Source organism: Pyrus communis, chromosome 6 (assembly GCF_041283825.1).
Source record: "Pyrus communis isolate YQ-2024b chromosome 6, ASM4128382v1, whole genome shotgun sequence".
NCBI lineage: Eukaryota > Viridiplantae > Streptophyta > Magnoliopsida > Rosales > Rosaceae > Pyrus > Pyrus communis.
Genome location: NC_142570.1, coordinates 2266350 through 2284038, shown reverse-complemented (window position 1 = coordinate 2284038; position 17689 = coordinate 2266350). Strand labels below are relative to the sequence as shown.

General features: G+C 34.6%; 1 protein-coding gene across 1 annotated transcript; it reads right to left on the bottom strand.

The window, feature by feature from the left end:
- Window positions 1-344: 344 nt before the first annotated feature.
- On the bottom strand, window positions 345-3817 carry LOC137710643 (squamosa promoter-binding-like protein 6). Its single transcript, XM_068449725.2, has 4 exons — window positions 3549-3817; window positions 2438-3320; window positions 2120-2256; window positions 345-1403 (listed from the first exon to the last, which is right to left on the bottom strand). Exons 2-4 carry the CDS (start codon window positions 3049-3051, stop codon window positions 583-585), a joined length of 1572 nt encoding a protein of 523 aa, XP_068305826.2. The 5' UTR covers window positions 3052-3320; window positions 3549-3817; the 3' UTR covers window positions 345-582.
- Between the last annotated feature and the right edge of the window lie 13872 nt (window positions 3818-17689).

The window sequence follows — 17689 nt, the reverse complement described above, 5'->3', positions numbered from 1 at the left end:
ACGAAATGGTATGCAGAAAGATAAGAAACGGAACTTTATTCGTGAGGATGTCAGTTTCAAAGCAGAAACTTATCGATAAAACTTCTTGAGAAGGCAGAGAATAAAGAGAACCGAGGAGATTAAGACGATCATTCAAGAACGTATACGAGAACTCAAACGTAGTTCGCGGCAGGCTAAATGGTGTACTTAAAGTTTGTAGTTTTTCTTGTACACTCCAAGTGCTACTATCAACGTCTCTCAAGGAGATCCATGGTAGATTTGTTCCCAACTGCGACATGCATTCAGACTTCGCGTACTGTCTAATTACAGACGGGATAATTTACTCTCTGATATCAAAGGAAGTTCAAAATAGTAATATGATGAATTCAAATAGAAATTGGACTGAGAATACAGCAGAGATTATTGTAAATTACAACGCGACAGGTTCGTGCGAAATAATGACACATATTTCTCAAGTCGAGTCCAAATATATTTTTCCGACATATTCATTGTTCAATGTGCCATATAATCAATGGTGCAAGGCAGCCATTTGGCTTTTTAACCACCGTGATAGAATTCAAAGTTACTGTGGTACACATCAACTTACCTTATTTGCAGATCACTTTTTAAGTGATTCTCAGTAAAGCAGAAAGCATCATTTTCCTGCTTCACCAGCATGGATTGCCGTTGATCCTCTACTCGTTGGAGATGCGATGACAGTTGAAGCAAGTTGATAGTGGCTCCATCTTGAGAGGGTAGACGATCTTTTGTGTTCACAAAACCTGATCCTTGGAAAATCCCATCTGAGATTCCAAAATCGTCAGTATCATCACAACCATTAGACAGCGGTATGGGACTCAGGTGATTGCCAGCTCCAGAATTTATTCCTGAAGAAGGGAAGTTATGGCTGGCTGGTATGACTAAGGGACGCGCAATAGGAATTCCTGACAAATAGCTTGAAGAGTTCTGTGGTTGAGATGACAGAAGAGAGAGAGCACAGCCAGAGTCTGAGATTCCCAATAATCCTTGAACTGCTGAAGCTGTGTCGAAAACATTTAAGTTTTGACTTCCTAATGCGGTCTCATGAAAAATAGAATGTGAACCGGAACTTAGGCCTCTCGCATCTTGTGGATATTGACTACCATTCTGACCAAATATGCTTGCATTTTGAGGATTAGTTCTGTTTTCATGAAATGGGGGATACTGTTTGCCAATATCGTAAGAAGGGAGGACAGGTTTCGAATGCAGATGCCCGTTTGCAACAGGCATCCCCAAAAAAGGCCTATAATGAGTCCCGCCTTCAACTTTTAGGCGCCTGCACCAGTCACTTGTTCCATATTTCTCAGGATTCAAATTGCCACTAGGGAGTATCTCTTGGCAGATAAAAGATGCAGTAGTTAACATATTCCCTTCAAATCTGCCACCTGCAAAATGTGCATACTTTAAAATAAGCAATGAAACTGAATGCTTTAAAACAGTAGATGAAGTAATGATTCTCTCGTCAAACACTGCAAGAACATTAAGTTGTACAGGAGAATCCTCATCCTAAATTTGATCGGAGTCTTAAGAAACATGAGTCGTGAGAATAACACGTAACATTTAATTGTTGCCAACTAGTTAGAATTATTTGTCTTAAACACAAGTTTCGTCAATTTGGGTGCGTGTTGGGTCCTTTTGAAGGTTTTGAGTTGAATTTTAGAGAAATCGTAACAAAAACATATGACCATACTTCATGCAGAGAAGATGACTCTTATTAAGGCTTTTGCATCCATAGTGGTGTTCAACGAGCTTGACTTCCCTAAAGAAACTATCTCTTACGTATTCCGGCATAAATTTCAATTGTATATTAGGCCAAGGCAAAAGGTTTCAGCTCAATGTTGCAGCTGCAAATGCAGCCAGTAGACACATTCCTCCATTACTAAGGCTTGATTTTCGACACGGTAGTGGCTCAAAGCCTCAATCACAAGGGAGCAAATTGGATCAGAAAACAAATTTTCATCGATAAGGGTTGACAATATGTAGAGGACAGGGATGCACAAGAGTTGACGTTTCTATTGCAGTTGAGGACAAAGGAAGGGGGGGGACCACGAATGCAAGGACAATCAAGGATCAGAAATGAACTATTAATTTTCATTAATACCATCAAATGACTGAGGGAACCTCTCAGCTCTTCCAGAATGACTCCCAATCTGAGGCTTTCTCCGCCGCTCGTTGTGTCCTGCAAGGCGCTTACGACAGCTACGCTTACCATCATCAAATTCACCCAACAAATGAAACCTGCATGGTCAAAAGCTCGTACATATTATATCAGCAAGCAATAAGAACCATATCGTTAGAAAAGCAGTTCGATTCAAAAGCCTGTTGGGTTTAACTAAAGTGTACAAAAAATCAGAATGCAAAATGTTTGTGGCAAACCAAAGAACGTGAATTCAATCAAGATGTTATAAACATGACCAACCTGCTACATTGTTGACAAAACCTTTGTTCTATGCCATTGATAATAACTTTCGCAGTCTTCGAGTGAACCTCGCAGACTTTATGCCTCTTGTGGTAGTCCTTACAGGAGCTAAGATCCTTGCTGCAACCATAAACCTGGCAGTAGGCAGGCTGAGAATACACACCCGAAACACGCATTCTCTTTGTAGGTGTGGATGATTCAGATGAGGACAACATGGGAGTTCCTTTAGACAATTTAGAGCTATGAACACCTTTGTGATCAGCCAATCTCCCTAGTTTTAAATCAATGAGTGAAGAATCCCTACTGCTGGAGTCCACAATGGAGCTCGAAATCCTCGAAGAGGATTCGGCTTCACCCGAAAATAAATTCGGGGTAGAAATACTTGTGCTCACTACATCTCTAATTGAATCATTCTGCAAATGTTTGCCCACCATTTCTGGCAAACCCAAGTTACCCAACTCCCCAAAACCTTGACTTTCCATGAAAGTACATGGGATTTTCAGTTCCCAACCCATCAAACCATTTCTACTTCTAGAAAGTGAATCAGTATGTGAAATTGTTTCATCTGATACAACAAACCCTTTCCCTTCAGAAATACAGCTCCAAGATTCCATTGAATGTAAAAATAAATAAAAAATCACAATTTACAAAGATCTAACCAAATCCCACTTCAAATTATGCCAGAAAATTATCACACCTTTAACCCGATCAACTGATTATTTAAAACAAAAAAAAAATCTCAACTTCATACCAAAAAAAGAAAGGGGAACTGCACCAAGTTTTCTACTTGGAATCCAAATTCACGGGAATATCATTTTCTGGGAAGCCAAACAGATTGTAAAGGAAACCCCATCAGGATTATATTAAGATAAATATAACCAAACTGCAAAACAAACTGAATTCAATCAAGAAGCATTGAAGGAAGAGGTAAAAAAAACTATTCACGCTCAATGGAAAGCAAAGGACTGAAAAAGTGGGAAAACAAAAGCAACCAAAAGCCAACAAAACAGCAGAGTATTCAGGTACTGAATGGAAAAACTAATCAGCACCTGATAGAAAGGATAACCAAAAGTTGCCCAAAAGAGAGAGAGAAAGAGAGAGTTCACTTTACCTATGTAAAGGTGGAGAGTAGGTATAGTGTGGTATTATGGGGTTGAGGCAGACACACCCAAATTTGGAAGAGAATTTAGTAAATTTTAAACTCCATGGAAGAGTATGCAGTAGCTAACCTGCTATTTTGAGAGAGAGAGAGAGAGAGAGACTGAAACCATTGAACAGAACTGCAACTTTATTTAATTTGGTAGACTAAAGTTAGAAGGCAAAAGAAGCTTGCCCACTTTTTACTTTGTTTCGTAGGAAGAAGACCAAAGGCATTGCTATTTCCACAATTCCAATTAACTACCCTATTTTTTTTCTTTTCGTTACAATAATAGAGATATTTCTTTATTGTTTACGACGATATATTTTAAATTATTCTAATATATAATGAGAAGCATGTCAATTTATTTCTTTAAAGGTAAAAAAAAGAAAGTTAAAAAGATTATTCCCGATCACTGACCTACAATCAACTTACAATTTTTTCTCCTATAAAAAAAGGTGATGAAGACCCTATAAATTTTAAATCTTTGAGCCTATAGTGTTATATGGTGTGAGTGAGGGAAAAAAAATTGTTGGTAGAAGTGAAACTTGCAGACAGAAGTTTGATTGAAAACACAAATTTACTCTATATAAATTGAAGTGGGTATAAAAAAAAACAGAAAGCTCGTATACACCCGTGAGTATTAAAATGAGCCAAAAGGAATAAACTGAGGTAGTCAGATTTATTTAATTAGAAACCAAAACCAGGGAGTTTGATTAGTTTAAGAATAATACTTGGAAGGGAGGAAAACATGGCTTGATTTAAAGCATGCCCCATCACCACGGGAAATTTTTAATTGTGACTGGAACACGAGTGATACACCATGTGTTTTTATGTAAGTAGTAGAAAATTATATTTTTTAAGTTAATAACTTTTTGACACACATATCCCCACTATTTATGTAATGACTTGTGTGACGGTTACACTGAAAAATCTCTCCATCACCACCACCAATAGCCAATCCAAAGCCATGCAAATGGAGAAATTTTCAGTGTGTCATAAACCTGTCGGTTAACCAAATGTCATAATACAAGTGATTATAAGTCTTTTTTTTTTTTTTTAAGGATTTAACCACTTGTATTATGATACTTTATGTCCAACAAGTCAATCTATTTAGCAAATTTACACAAATGGCCTCAAATTTTTCTAGTTTTGTGCAATTACCATATGGAGTTAATGAATCTACAATTAACCACCATCAAAATGTGATACAATTTTAACTATGCGGTTATTCCCATACTCCATTCATCCTTCCGTCAAATGATAGCGTGTAACAAGAACACCTACCATTTTTTTAACGTGATTATAGTCGTGTCACTCAAATAGAGTCTGTTCTTCTACTTGTGGCTACTTCTCCGTCATAAATTTGAAGAGAGTTTTTACAGAAAATAGAGGGATTTTTTAATGCCTAGTTCATGTGCTAATTTGATAAAACTGAGAAAGTAATGTGTCATTTGTGCAAATTCTACACCTTTCCAATTGTTGTTTATTTACCAAACAGTCTCTATCACAGTATCACTCCTGCCCCGACTGGCTGGAGCGTACATGCAAACGCTCTGGAAGGAGAGTGGGGATGGAACAATTCACTTACAGAGATGGGGTGCTTTCACAGGATCATCTCTCTCAATCTGCTGGGTTTAAACTTTGAGATATTGGGTGCAGATCTTTCTTTCATTGGGGTGGTGCCCAGTGGATGGTGGATAGTGGTGGTGGGAAGTTTGCCCCAAACCCAACGGGAGGCAGGTTGTCTGCCCTGTTGGATGTCATTCTCATCGTTTTCTATTTGTGCAATCATGATTAAGTCACATCAATATTTTATATTTTAATTACTTTTTGTCTTATTATTTTTATAAAAAAATCAATATAAAATGTTGATATGGTTTAATTTTAACCGCACAAAATAAAAAAAAGATGAGAACAACACCCAAACAAGAGGGCAAACAATCTACCTCCACCCAACAGTCGACTTTGTCCTTTGGCTTTTGAAAAAGGAAGATTTGACATGCAAGCTCTAACATCATCCACTCAAACGATTAAGTATACACTATAAAATCATAATTTACATGTTCTAGTTTGATTCTTGTCCATTTTTCGGTGTCTCGAAGCGGCGTGAAACACATTTTTTTTTTTTTATGATTATTATTTGTGATTGCATTTGAACTCAGGGATTTTTTTTATATTTTATTATTCAGGCAATATTCTAATCACTTTTAAATTAAATTATGAAAAAGGTGATTAGGACTTGAGTGCTAAAGAGAATTATATCATTTTCGTCAATTTCATTACGCTAATTTGCAAAATGACATATTCTTTAATAGCACATACTAGTACCGCTTAAATATATACTCATCGCGTATTTTTTTTGTTAGAAAACCAAAATTATGTTGATTGTGATGCTATGAATCATAAACATGATTTAGGAAACCGAAATTACTATTTAAAAAGAGGAAGGACACGATTCTTAAAAAATGACGGCAATCGGCATAATGTTTTTCTCAATTTCTCAGTACCTAACATAATCTCTATGAAGTTCAAAAAATAAAGATGATAACAAGTATTTGAATTAAGCTAGTTGGTGCAGTCATTTATGTTAAATTTGTATATAAATGTGAGAGATCAAGTACGCTTTGATTTTTCTGTTTTTATTTAATAAAATTTCACTTTGTGACATAGAAGTTTCATTCAGACAAATACGCTTTAACTATTAGAAATCAAAATAAAAAAGTTGTTCAATCCAAATATAGTAATTGTTGAATTTTTACTCATGCGTTCCAAGTTTGAAACTTATATCTTAACCTTTGGTAAAAGTTTAGAACCTTCTCCTTTTAATTAATAATAACATTTAAAAAAAAAAAGAATGGTAATATATGATGTCTTGAATTTGGCATAACTCACTTGAATGCACAAAATATTCCAACCAATCAATCAAACATTTTTTAGTCCAACCAATTAAATTAGTTGACTGACATCAGTGACGTGTACTAGTCCATCATGTACAAGTTCATTTGTTATAAATCACATTTAATGAAAGAACCTGAAAATAAAAGAGATGTGTCTGCCTTCCTCTCCTCATGTCTTTCTGTTTTATGTGATCACGATTAAATCACGTTAATATTTATTTTTTATCTTATTATTTTTATAAAAAAATTAATATAAATGACTTAACTATGACCGCACAAAATAAAAATGCATGAAAAAAGCATGGAAAGGAGAGGGCAGACAATTCATTTCTGAAATAAAAAGCCCTTCCAGTCAATTAGCTGCAGAAAAGTATGATATAATATCGACCACAAATATTATGTTTTGTTTTTATTTTATTTCTGCCGACGATCCAGGAAAGACCAAAAAACTAATCACAAAGACTTGCAATTCCCCTTTTTTTTTTTTTTTTTTTTTTTGGCAAAGAAGACTTGCAAGTTTTTCTCCAACTAAGAAGACGAAAGTCTTGACCAAAGGAGGGTTGATCCATGTCAGATGGGAGAATGACTCCTCTCAGAGTGAAGGACGTGAGTATTATTCTCCTATGAAATTGAGTTTTTAGAAGTTTATTCGATTTAGATATTAGTTAGCGTAACGGTTGAAAATATTAATCTTAGAAAAAAATTTGTACGTGCTTAAAAGAAATTAAGTTATTTTTTATATTGCCAATTAGCTTTATGATAGAACTTCAAATTGCTTCATGTTATTATAGCAGATTGTCCTATGTGGAAGCCCAACGATCACACAACTCTACGTTACTAAATTTGTGTTGTCGATCTATGTATTAGACTTGAAAGTATACGTATGCTACACATGAGGGTTTGTGTTGAGAATATTAATCCCACATCGAAAAAAAAGGCAATATATTTGTTTATAAGTAAATTAGACTACTTCTTATATTGCAAATTAATTTTATGGTGTGAAGTCAAATTTCATTGGCAAATTATTATATGAAAACGACATTAAAATGCCACGCGTAAAACCTTGACAAAACTTAGGTAACAGAGTGAATGCAAAGTATACGTTGTCACTGTGTGTTCACGTGCTTATAATGAAAGGGCTTCGAGAGAGGTAGGGCAGAGACAAAACCCTATATCCAACTTCATGCACCAACCTGTTATTCATCTTTGGTTGCTGCAGGTGTATGAAAGCTTCAAGAGATTGTACGTCACACGAATTTACTGTAGGAAAGTTCTGAAATTCTTGGCTAAAATGGAGATAATTGGGATTTAAGATGTTCATATATATAACTTTGGCTCACTAATTACATGCAAAAGTGATATTATACGGACATTTTATACCCACAAACATGAACTACAGAGAATGAACATGAGGCAATGTTCTCTTGTTAGATGTATGTTTTATACAATTCAATTCAATAAGGATGACATCTTTTAGCAAAATCCATCTGTAATAGCTAGCATAGTCTAAAGATTAAGGAAACATTAATGTCTTTTAGATTTATATTAGGAGATTAAAATTAGGGTTAACTGTATTTTACACCACAAGATTTAGGGGTTATTTGTAAAATGAGCCACAAGTTTTCAATTTTTGCATTTTAAACCATGTAGTTTCTTAATTGCACCAACTTAACCTCTGCATTTCATTATCTAATTAGACGTTATGTGCTGATGTGACATTGATTTGACTCACATTTTAAGCACTAGTTGACTATCAATTTCAACGTTTAGTACTTTACTCTTTACTCTTTTAATTCTTTCATGAAATTAGCATCCAACATGTGCTTAAAATTTGGGCCTAGTATATTTCACATTAGCACCTAACGTCTAATCATCCGATGAAATTGACGAAGAAGTTAGTGCAATTCAGGAACCACGAGGTGTAAATGCAAAAATTAAAAACTTTGTAACTCATTTTATAAATGATCCCAAACTTGTGGTGTAAAATGCAGTTCACCCCTAAAAATATATGTTGGTAACCCTATCTCACAAAATCGAATGCAACCAACGCTAGGGGTAGTTAGTACTCTTGCTAACATACTGCCGTGCGAAGCCTACGCAGCCAAGAGAGAGAGAGAGAGAGAGAGTCGTGACCAACCTATGACAAGATAGATCGACATTTAGTTCTATTTACTCATGTAGTCAAACATAACTAGGTAGGATGCTGCATGGCCTCAAAATTATGCATCGACCCAATATTATGCAGATGGAAGATGGGTATACCGGCTTCGTGCAGCTGGGACAGTTTAATTATTTCCAACTATAAACTAACAAATACCATCAATGTCTTAGGTTAAATCAATCGCAGCTGGCGTCGTCCTCTTACAAAGCGACAAAGGTGATGCCTTTAAACCTGGCCTGCAGCTCCCCATCCTTTGGAGCGCTGACGGTATTACATCTACGTACATACTTAGCGAAGTTAGGAATTAACGGATGAGAGGTGGATTAAAAAGAATGCAAAATTTAAAAAAAAATGTCAATAACCAAATTTATTTAGATAGTAAACGATATTAAGATCTTACATTATGTATTAATACAAATAAATTATAATTATTACCGGTGTTTGAAAATGTCGCATAATAGACTCACTATCAATAAAAACAAATACATATTTTCTGATGTTAACAACTATGCTATTACTCAGTCATTAATATCTCTTTTTTTTTTTTTTTTTTAAAGATATCTCATTTTGTTACATACCAATAGAGAAATCAAAACGTAAAAACAAAGAAAAGGGAAAGAAGAAGTGACGGGAGGCAGAGAAAGGGCAGAACCCAAGAAGTAAAAGACAAAGGAAAAAGAACACAAAAAGAATACAGCAGGGTTAAATTACAGCCGCACGATTTTACTTAAAGTGATCCAACGGTTGAAAGTGTGATCTCCATTATTTTAGAAAAATTGAGACCCCTTTGCTCAAATAAATTGTACTATAGGTTATGTCAAACTAATATAAAATTTGAAAATGTATTAAAAAAAAAAAGTTTTAATAAAATATTTTCGGTATTATTATTTTCATCTTTTTCTGGTATTATTCATTACATCTTTATTTGTTTTTTTTCATTAAAACTAATTTTTTTTTTTTTTTAACTTTTCTAGTTTTATGAAGAAGAAAAAACTAAAACATGAAATTAAAATTAAAATTAACTCCAAGTAGACCCACCGCACTCCATCCCACCCATTCAAACCACCACTACGACCATATCACGCATCTAAACAACCAAACCACGAACCACCACAACAACTAGACCATCCATCCAAACTGCCGGACCACTCATCCAAATCGCCATCGCAACCAGACCACCCAACCACCACCAAGCCCAACTTCTCCCCTCGCCTAACGGCCCTAACTCACTTTCACAACTCGCATCCACCACATTGGCATGCCCATCTCGATCTATCGTTCCCAACCCTATCTCGATCCATCTGTGTGTACTCTCTCACAAATTGAAGAAGTAGACTCTTCTCTCCCATTGATAATTTTGTCTGATCATCCAAGGGAAGGATTCGACCTCACGAGATAGCAAGCTGGAGTTTAGAGGAGACGGTGAGGAGAAAGAAAGACGATGTGCAGAAAGAAAAGGTGGGATCGCCATTTAGAAATAGGGTAAATTACGGTTTGGCTCTTTGAACCGTTGAAATTGAGCTCTTAAATTATTTTTTTGGTAAATTAATCTCATGAACTATTTAAAATCAGTCAATTAACCCATTGATATTAGATTGCGTAATCAATTCCGTCAAATTCAAGGGCAAATTAGTCATTTCATTATCAATTGTTACTTGACAGCTATAATCATCAATAAAAATTTAACACAAACACAGAATAATTCAAAAACATTAAAAAAAAAAAAAAAAAAACCCAAACGTTTACATAACGGACCATCTCACATTATCATTACACATTATTTGTTTTCAAATGCCATAAGTTCATTAGTGGTTATAGTTGACAAGTAAGAATTGATGAAGGAAAGACTAATTTTTCTTTGAATTTGATGAAGTTGTGGATGAAATCTACTAACAAAGGGTTAATTGGTTGATTTCAAATAGTTAAGAGGGTTAATTTACCAAAAAAATAGTTCAGAGATCAATTTTAACTAGAGTAATAGCTCAAATGGTCAAATGACAATTTACCCTTAAAAAAAGTTAAGGACTCCCACCAAATTAGTACCAATTTCCTTTCAACTCCTTTCAAATTTGTGAGGATGCGAACAATTGATCAACTTTACAAAGTAAAACATAAAATTAAAAATCTTGTTAGGACTTATTACTTTATAATGAGTTGAATCACTTTTCGTCAATTAATAATTATAAAATTAAACCATCTCAACTTTCTTCAAAACTCTGTACCAATTGTCTTTAAATATTTATTTTGTTGTTTGATAGTTGATGTGGGAAAATTGGAAAAGTTGTAGCAATGCAAAGTGGCATACTCACTTTGTTGTTGTAAAAGGAATATCTAATAAGGTTGGTTTTTGGGTTTGGATGGGTTGTGAGGGAACAATCAAGGTAGTTGCCACCATTCATGAAGCTATACCTACAATTCTACACATTCACGCTTTGCTATAAGAAAAATGAGAATTCCACTACACCTTTTATCAAGTGAAAATGACCACACCCCCCTCTTCTTCCATGTGTCCTCTCAAAAGAATTCAAACACAACTTTGCATGAAGGAAATTAAGAAAAAGGATAAAGCTGTCAATTTGTGGGTGGCCAGGGATAGAAAAGAATGAGAATTCTCTCTGGATCCTCTTTGTGAGGATCTCAAAAATCCTTCAATCATGTATGTTTATCGTATATCGTGCAGTCATAAATTATTTTAATTTTTCTTTAATTTAAAATTGAACATAAGTAGTACCTGACGAAAACTAGCCGCACGATGTACATTGAACGAACACGATTAAAAGATATCTAGAATTCTCACAAAGATGATCCATTCGATCATATACATTGGAGAAAAGGACCCACCACCCCACATTTTTTGTGTCCACTTCTTCTCTCTTGTCAAAGAGAGGAGAGCCGATGCACTTTGGCATTGTGTTGTTCTATCTTTCAGGCAATTATGGTCCCTCTATTATTGATGGGAAAAGATCGTACTGACTGAAAGAGAAGACAACTCGGTCATAATCCTCCAAAAAAAATTTGATGGAAGGGCCACGGCTAAGATCATATATATTCATGCCTGTTTTCTTGTATCATCTCTTGACTTTTTCATGGAAGTAATATTTCAAAATTTACAGATAGAAGCAAACCCAGTAGGTAGATTAGTTTCAACTTTTTACTTTCCAAAACACACTACAAAATACATGCATGGCCAAGTAGTGGACGAACTTGTAGTACTGCCATTACTAGATCTTTTGGATAACGAACTATATGAATATCGGAAGACATGAACGTAGCCAAGTTGACTAGTGTAAAAATATCAAATAAAACTATGATGAAGAAGTTTTTCATTGATGGGAACATTCAATGAATTAGAGAGAGAGAGAGAGAGAGAGAGAGATGGGAACATTCAATGAATTAGAGAGAGGGAGTATAACTCTCGTACATAACGGCACTAAAAATTTTTCACAATCTCAGCAATCCATTCTATACACTAGCATCCCCCTTGATGTCACGGTTGGAGCAGCGAATCTCGTACATAAAAATACTTGACAATTTGTCACAATCTCAATACCCTATCCTACTCTAGCACTCCCCTCGACGTCATACTTGGAGCAGTCAAGCATGAGATTGTTGTAAAGAACGGAGCACATTGTTTTAAAGGTGTAGGCCTAGCGTTAAGTTTGAATCATTCTCTCCGTAATTTAGATTGAATTAAATTATTACTCAAATCAAAACTTGGAAGACTTAGAAGAGGATCAATCAGAAAAAGTACAACGTGAAGAGGGCGGATATAGCAATTGCTTGGCACATCCCAAACTCAATGTAGTAGGGTCAAAATTGGCCCAACATCCCTTTCTTTCAAATTAACTCCCGTTGTTGCTCCTACCCAATTTCTAAAGGCTCTAATACCCTAGAAATCGGAAGTTTTGTTTCAACTTTCATCTGAAAAGGAACCCAAACCTCTCTTGGGCTTTTTGGCTGAAGTAAGTAAAGCACAACTTTTAAAAGAGAAAAAGAAAAAACATCTACAAATGATATGAAAAAAGAAAAACCACAATCAAGGGAATCAATCATCCAAAACCATTAATCATACCATGAATAGTTTATGTGGGGACATGCTGCGCCCGACATAATACAGTAAAGTTGGGGTTGGAAAATTTTCATTTCATTTGATTGGGATTGAGATTCATTCTAGATCTTTGTAATCAGAGCTCAAAAATTTCGAAATCTAGATCACTCAATTTCAATTCTACGATCTTCATTAGCTCATTTTACTAGCTCATTTCACAAATTTCTAAAATCTTGAACGGTCATGATCTCTTTATCTCTCTTGAACGATCCAAGTTTCAGAATTTTTAGACTCCGGACATTGAGATTCAAAGAGATCTCAATCACATTTGATGTGCCCCTTCACTAGTTTACATTTTGGCTGCTGTCAAATGGAAAGTGAACTAGTGAAGTTGGGTAGGAATTCAGGATATTTTTCTTATTTTGGCAGATAATAAAAATAATATCTTTTTTTTGTTTCATCATCAGAGTCAATCAAATCCTAGACTCCGTATGCTACTAACTCGTTAGTCTACAACCCCCTTAATAATTTGGCTAAGAGTTCAAACGTCAACCTTCTTTTTAGCCCCAAAGCATTTTTGTGTCTTGAATTTATGGTTTAGGTCATATTAGTCTTATGTGTGTCAAGTTATACATTTGAGTCAGATACAATGCACATATTATATAGGACCAAGTCTAAGGCCAAAATCGCCTTCAAAATATCCATCTTATTGAAAAAGACTCTTTCAAAACCTTGTGAATGTTGAGAATGAATCTCATATTGGTAGGAGGAGAGATCTAGCATGCATTTATAAGTAAGTTATGGTACTCCTTCTATTGTCAATTGGTTTTATGATGAAACCTCAAGCCTACCTCAAGTTGTCTCATAAAAACTTCGAGCTGCTCACGAGCTTTACGAGCCGAATATACCAATGCTCAATTGCCTGGCTTCTTTTCTAATCGAGCCAAACTAGGCTTGACTCGGTTCTTTCACCAGCCGAGCTTTGACGAGCCAAACATGAGTGAAACTTGGTGCAAGCTCAAACTGTTCCAAGTCAATTTACAACCCTAATTACTAGTATATAATAGGCTTATTTATAACAGGGCCGCCTAAACTTACTTCATACTAACTCTCACTTTGCCCCCTAAAACTCATTTTTTCTTATTTAATCCACCCCCCCCCCCCCCCCCCCCAGAAGAATACTACCTCTGTCACTATGCCCCTTTTCGTCCAAGTTTGCCAAACCATCTTATTTGGCATAAATGGGACTCACTTGCAAATTCCTTTCGTTGCTTTTTCTTCCTCCACCACAAAAGACTCCCTTAATACTTTTGCCTACTTGATTTGCCCATCTTATTGGGGTGACATTTTTTATGAGTCAATTGAGTAGGGAACTTGTCGAATCAATTATTAGAGTACAATTTTGCCTATTTTATTTGTCTACACCATTAGAGATGCTATAAGTGGCAACTTCTTGTACCCCTGACAATGAGAGATTTTTTAGTATACTCAAAACACAGGGCAGAACACCTTTTACACAATTAGAGAAAAGTTTTTTTTTTTCTTTCTTAATATCTCTCCAATTGTATAATGATAAACAGTGTTCTACTCTGTGTTCCGATCATAGTAAAAAATTTCTTCCAAACAGATGATGGTCACTTGTACGATGATGGTTTTACCGTTGGTTAATAAGGTTGTTTTGTCCTCTGTTCGAATATTACCCAAAGTTTTGGAGGCGTATATAGAGTACGGCGCTGGTAAAATGCAGCAGGTCGACAAGTCACTTGGCACTGTGGCATCTAACTGCTTGACAAGTGATTAGCTCTTTTTATTGAGAGTGAATAGTTCCATCAACAAATAAAGTTCCATTATATGTTGATGTAAGTTAATCGTTAATTTTTTTTTTTTTTTTTTGGTTAATAAGTTAATCGTTAATTTAGTACACTTGATTGGTTGCAACTTGCATGTGGTCAAACATCCTAGCAAGTAGGGTGTTGGATTTCCATCTATGCATTCAAACTTCGAAACTCCTCCTCTCCTAACTTGTTGTAATAGTGTTGAAGTTTCTCCCTTTTTTATAATAATAACATTTTCTATTAAAAAAATACATTTGGTTGAAAGTATAATCATCTTACGTTTAACATTGTGGTTCCTTATTTGTGTTGAAGACTAAAACCTAGCTAGCTATTTGTTATGGTACATGAAGTATTATGGCAGGATAATGCTATTCACACACTTATTTTTATCTTTCACACATTCTTGTTAATTTTTAGTCATTGATATTCTTCAATTCATTCGATCTAACGGAAAAAAATTGAGATTAATATATGAGAAGTAAAAATAGGTACGTGGATATCACTAATCTTAGAGCAACTCCACCCCTACCGCTTGCACTTGCAATTGGCTAATTCAATGCCCTACCTTAACAAAAACAGCTCCAGCCCACCAAATCAGTGGGGCTACTCGGCGGGCCCAACTCCCCTAGACTCAGCAATCAGGCTACTCTCACTTGCCTTTATGCCTGAGGCTCTATGACGTCATGCTGACGTCATCAAAACATCATATAAAAAACAATGGGTTATTTGGATATAGACCCTTGAAACTCCTATTTTCCAAATAAAAACCCATCTAAATTTAAACATTCAAATAAAACCCAAATTTCAAATAGCGTACCATGTAGACAAATATATGACCAACTATTAGAATACAATTACAACTTATGCCATAGAATCCTAATTTGGTCAATAAATGTTATTACTCAACCTAATTATGATGAGCAATTAAATCCATATGGATATTTTACCTTTCTTGTATCATAAATATTAGCAACATATATAAATTAATTTACCAAATTTAAAAGAGAAAGACAATCTTGTACGGAAAAAATAATATTGTTTGAATTATGTAATTACCTACTTACAAATTAATTTACCTACTTATAAAATATTATACTAATAAACCTGCATTTTGAATCATGTAATTACCTTCATACAAATATTATACTAATTTACCTACATTTAAATTAATTTACCTACTTATAAAATATTATACCAATTTACCTACATTTAAATTAATTTACCTATTCCAAAAAAAAAAAAATTAGTGATATTAGATAATGTTCGAATGTTGTGGGTTTGTGCTTGTGGGCAAGTAAATAAACTTTTAATCTAATGCACATAAATCATGTAGGTAAATTAGACGATTTTGAAAGTAAATTAGACCCTTTAAATTTTGGTTTGATGTAATAGGTAAATTAGACTATTTTGTAGGTAAGAATTGTGCGGAACATATGGTTTTGTTTTGTGTATTAGGGATTGGAATACTAGCTGAAGCTGTTTTAGGTTTATTGTTTTGTTGGTAGGTAAATTAACTTATATATGTAATGCACAAAATTATGAAATTAGTATTATTATTTTTCAATTGGCACGTTATAACAATTTGAAAGTAAAACATTGAATATACAATGAATGGCATGAATTATTTTGTAAAATATATAAAATTAATTAAATAGATATAACAAGTAACTGATCCAAAAACCCCATCCAAGTATTAATAGGGGTAGTTTAGGCATTCGAAAAATACACAATTTGAAAAGTCAAATTTAATTAAAGAATTTGTTTACACTATGTTTGGGTGAAGAAATTTAAGATTATTAAGGAATTTGAAAATGACGGAAATTGAAATGACGAGATTTTATTTTCTAGAATTTGTAAATTTTCTTGTTTGGTTAACCTAAAAGAACAATGGAATTGAATACAGAATTTGTTATTTTTAAACTCTCAATCATAGAAATTGAGAAATGACACCTATTTACATAGAATTTGAACTTGGGATTTGGATGTCCCAAATTCCAAGTTTTTTTTCCATGCGGAAATTCTAAATTTCTATGCTTATAAATCCAAACAAGAGAACTGGTGCCTATTAATTTATAAATTCTGACTTTTACCAAAATTCCATATTTATTTCCCTCATCCAAACATAGTGTAACAGTTGGAGGCTAGTCAACGGGCTTTATTCAAGAAAACAAAAGGAGATGGGTTTTAGTAGAGGAAAATATAGTTTCAAGGGGTAATATCAAATTTTCAGAAAAACAATTTTGCAGGTCAGGCTGCAGCACCAAGAGACAGTGATCGAGGGAGGAGGCGGTCTTCTCGAAGACGATTCACTTGGCCTTGGGAGTGTTGCCACAGACGTGGAGGTAGAGCTTGACGGCGTTCCAGCCTTGCATGGTAGAGGCAGCAGAAGAGAAGGAGGAAGGAGAGTCGTACATAAGTTGAAGGGCTTTGAGCATAGTGGCGACGTCGTCAACAGTTGAGTCTTGGGTTGTGAATCTAGGCTTCGAAGTAACAGTTGAGAATTTTGGATTCGGGAAAAGAAATCGGATGAGAATTTTGAAAAATGCGTTGGAAGAAGGACAAAGGAAACAACGGTTCTATAGACACAAAAAATTGAAAATTAAAAATAAAATGTTTTTGTTTTTATTTACCTTTTATTTTATTTAAAAAAATTAATACCAATTGGCTGTACTATTTATTTTTTGAGGTGGAGATGCACACATACAATTATTGTTCACTAAGGTAGTAATTGTCTTAGCTCAATATAGCCAAGGCAGTAATTGTCTTAGTGGAATGGATTTGCTCTTATAGGAATGGAGTTGACTTTAGGAGTCGTCTAATAATATTTTTATTTTTTCATTTTTTTAAATTGAAAGCTAGTTTGGTAATTAATTTTAATTTTTTTTTTTAAAGATAGCTAAAATAGTTATCAAACCGGTAATTAATTATCATCCAACTGACACACCCTGAGCGAAGTCAAGGCATGCTGGTTGTCACGTGAGGGTGATGTAGCCAACTGCACAACATAAGTGATAATGATAAGAAAAATGTGAATAAATAAAAATCAAAACTAAACTTATTTAACTAGAGATACTATGTAAGTGTGTGAAAGTGATCAAATACAAGATACACGCATATTAGAGCATAGGTAAAACGAAAGTGAAGTCAAATTAACTAACTAAGTACTAATT

Bases quoted from the DNA above. Each gene is read 5' to 3' on its own strand.
- LOC137710643 (XM_068449725.2), bottom strand. From the start codon at position 3,051: ATGGAATCTTGGAGCTGTATTTCTGAAGGGAAAGGGTTTGTTGTATCA. The intron at 2,257-2,437 runs GTTGGTCATGTT...TTGACCATGCAG, and splicing joins TTTTGTCAACAATGTAGCAG to GTTTCATTTGTTGGGTGAAT. The intron at 1,404-2,119 runs GTATTAATGAAA...CACATTTTGCAG, and splicing joins GTTCCCTCAGTCATTTGATG to GTGGCAGATTTGAAGGGAAT.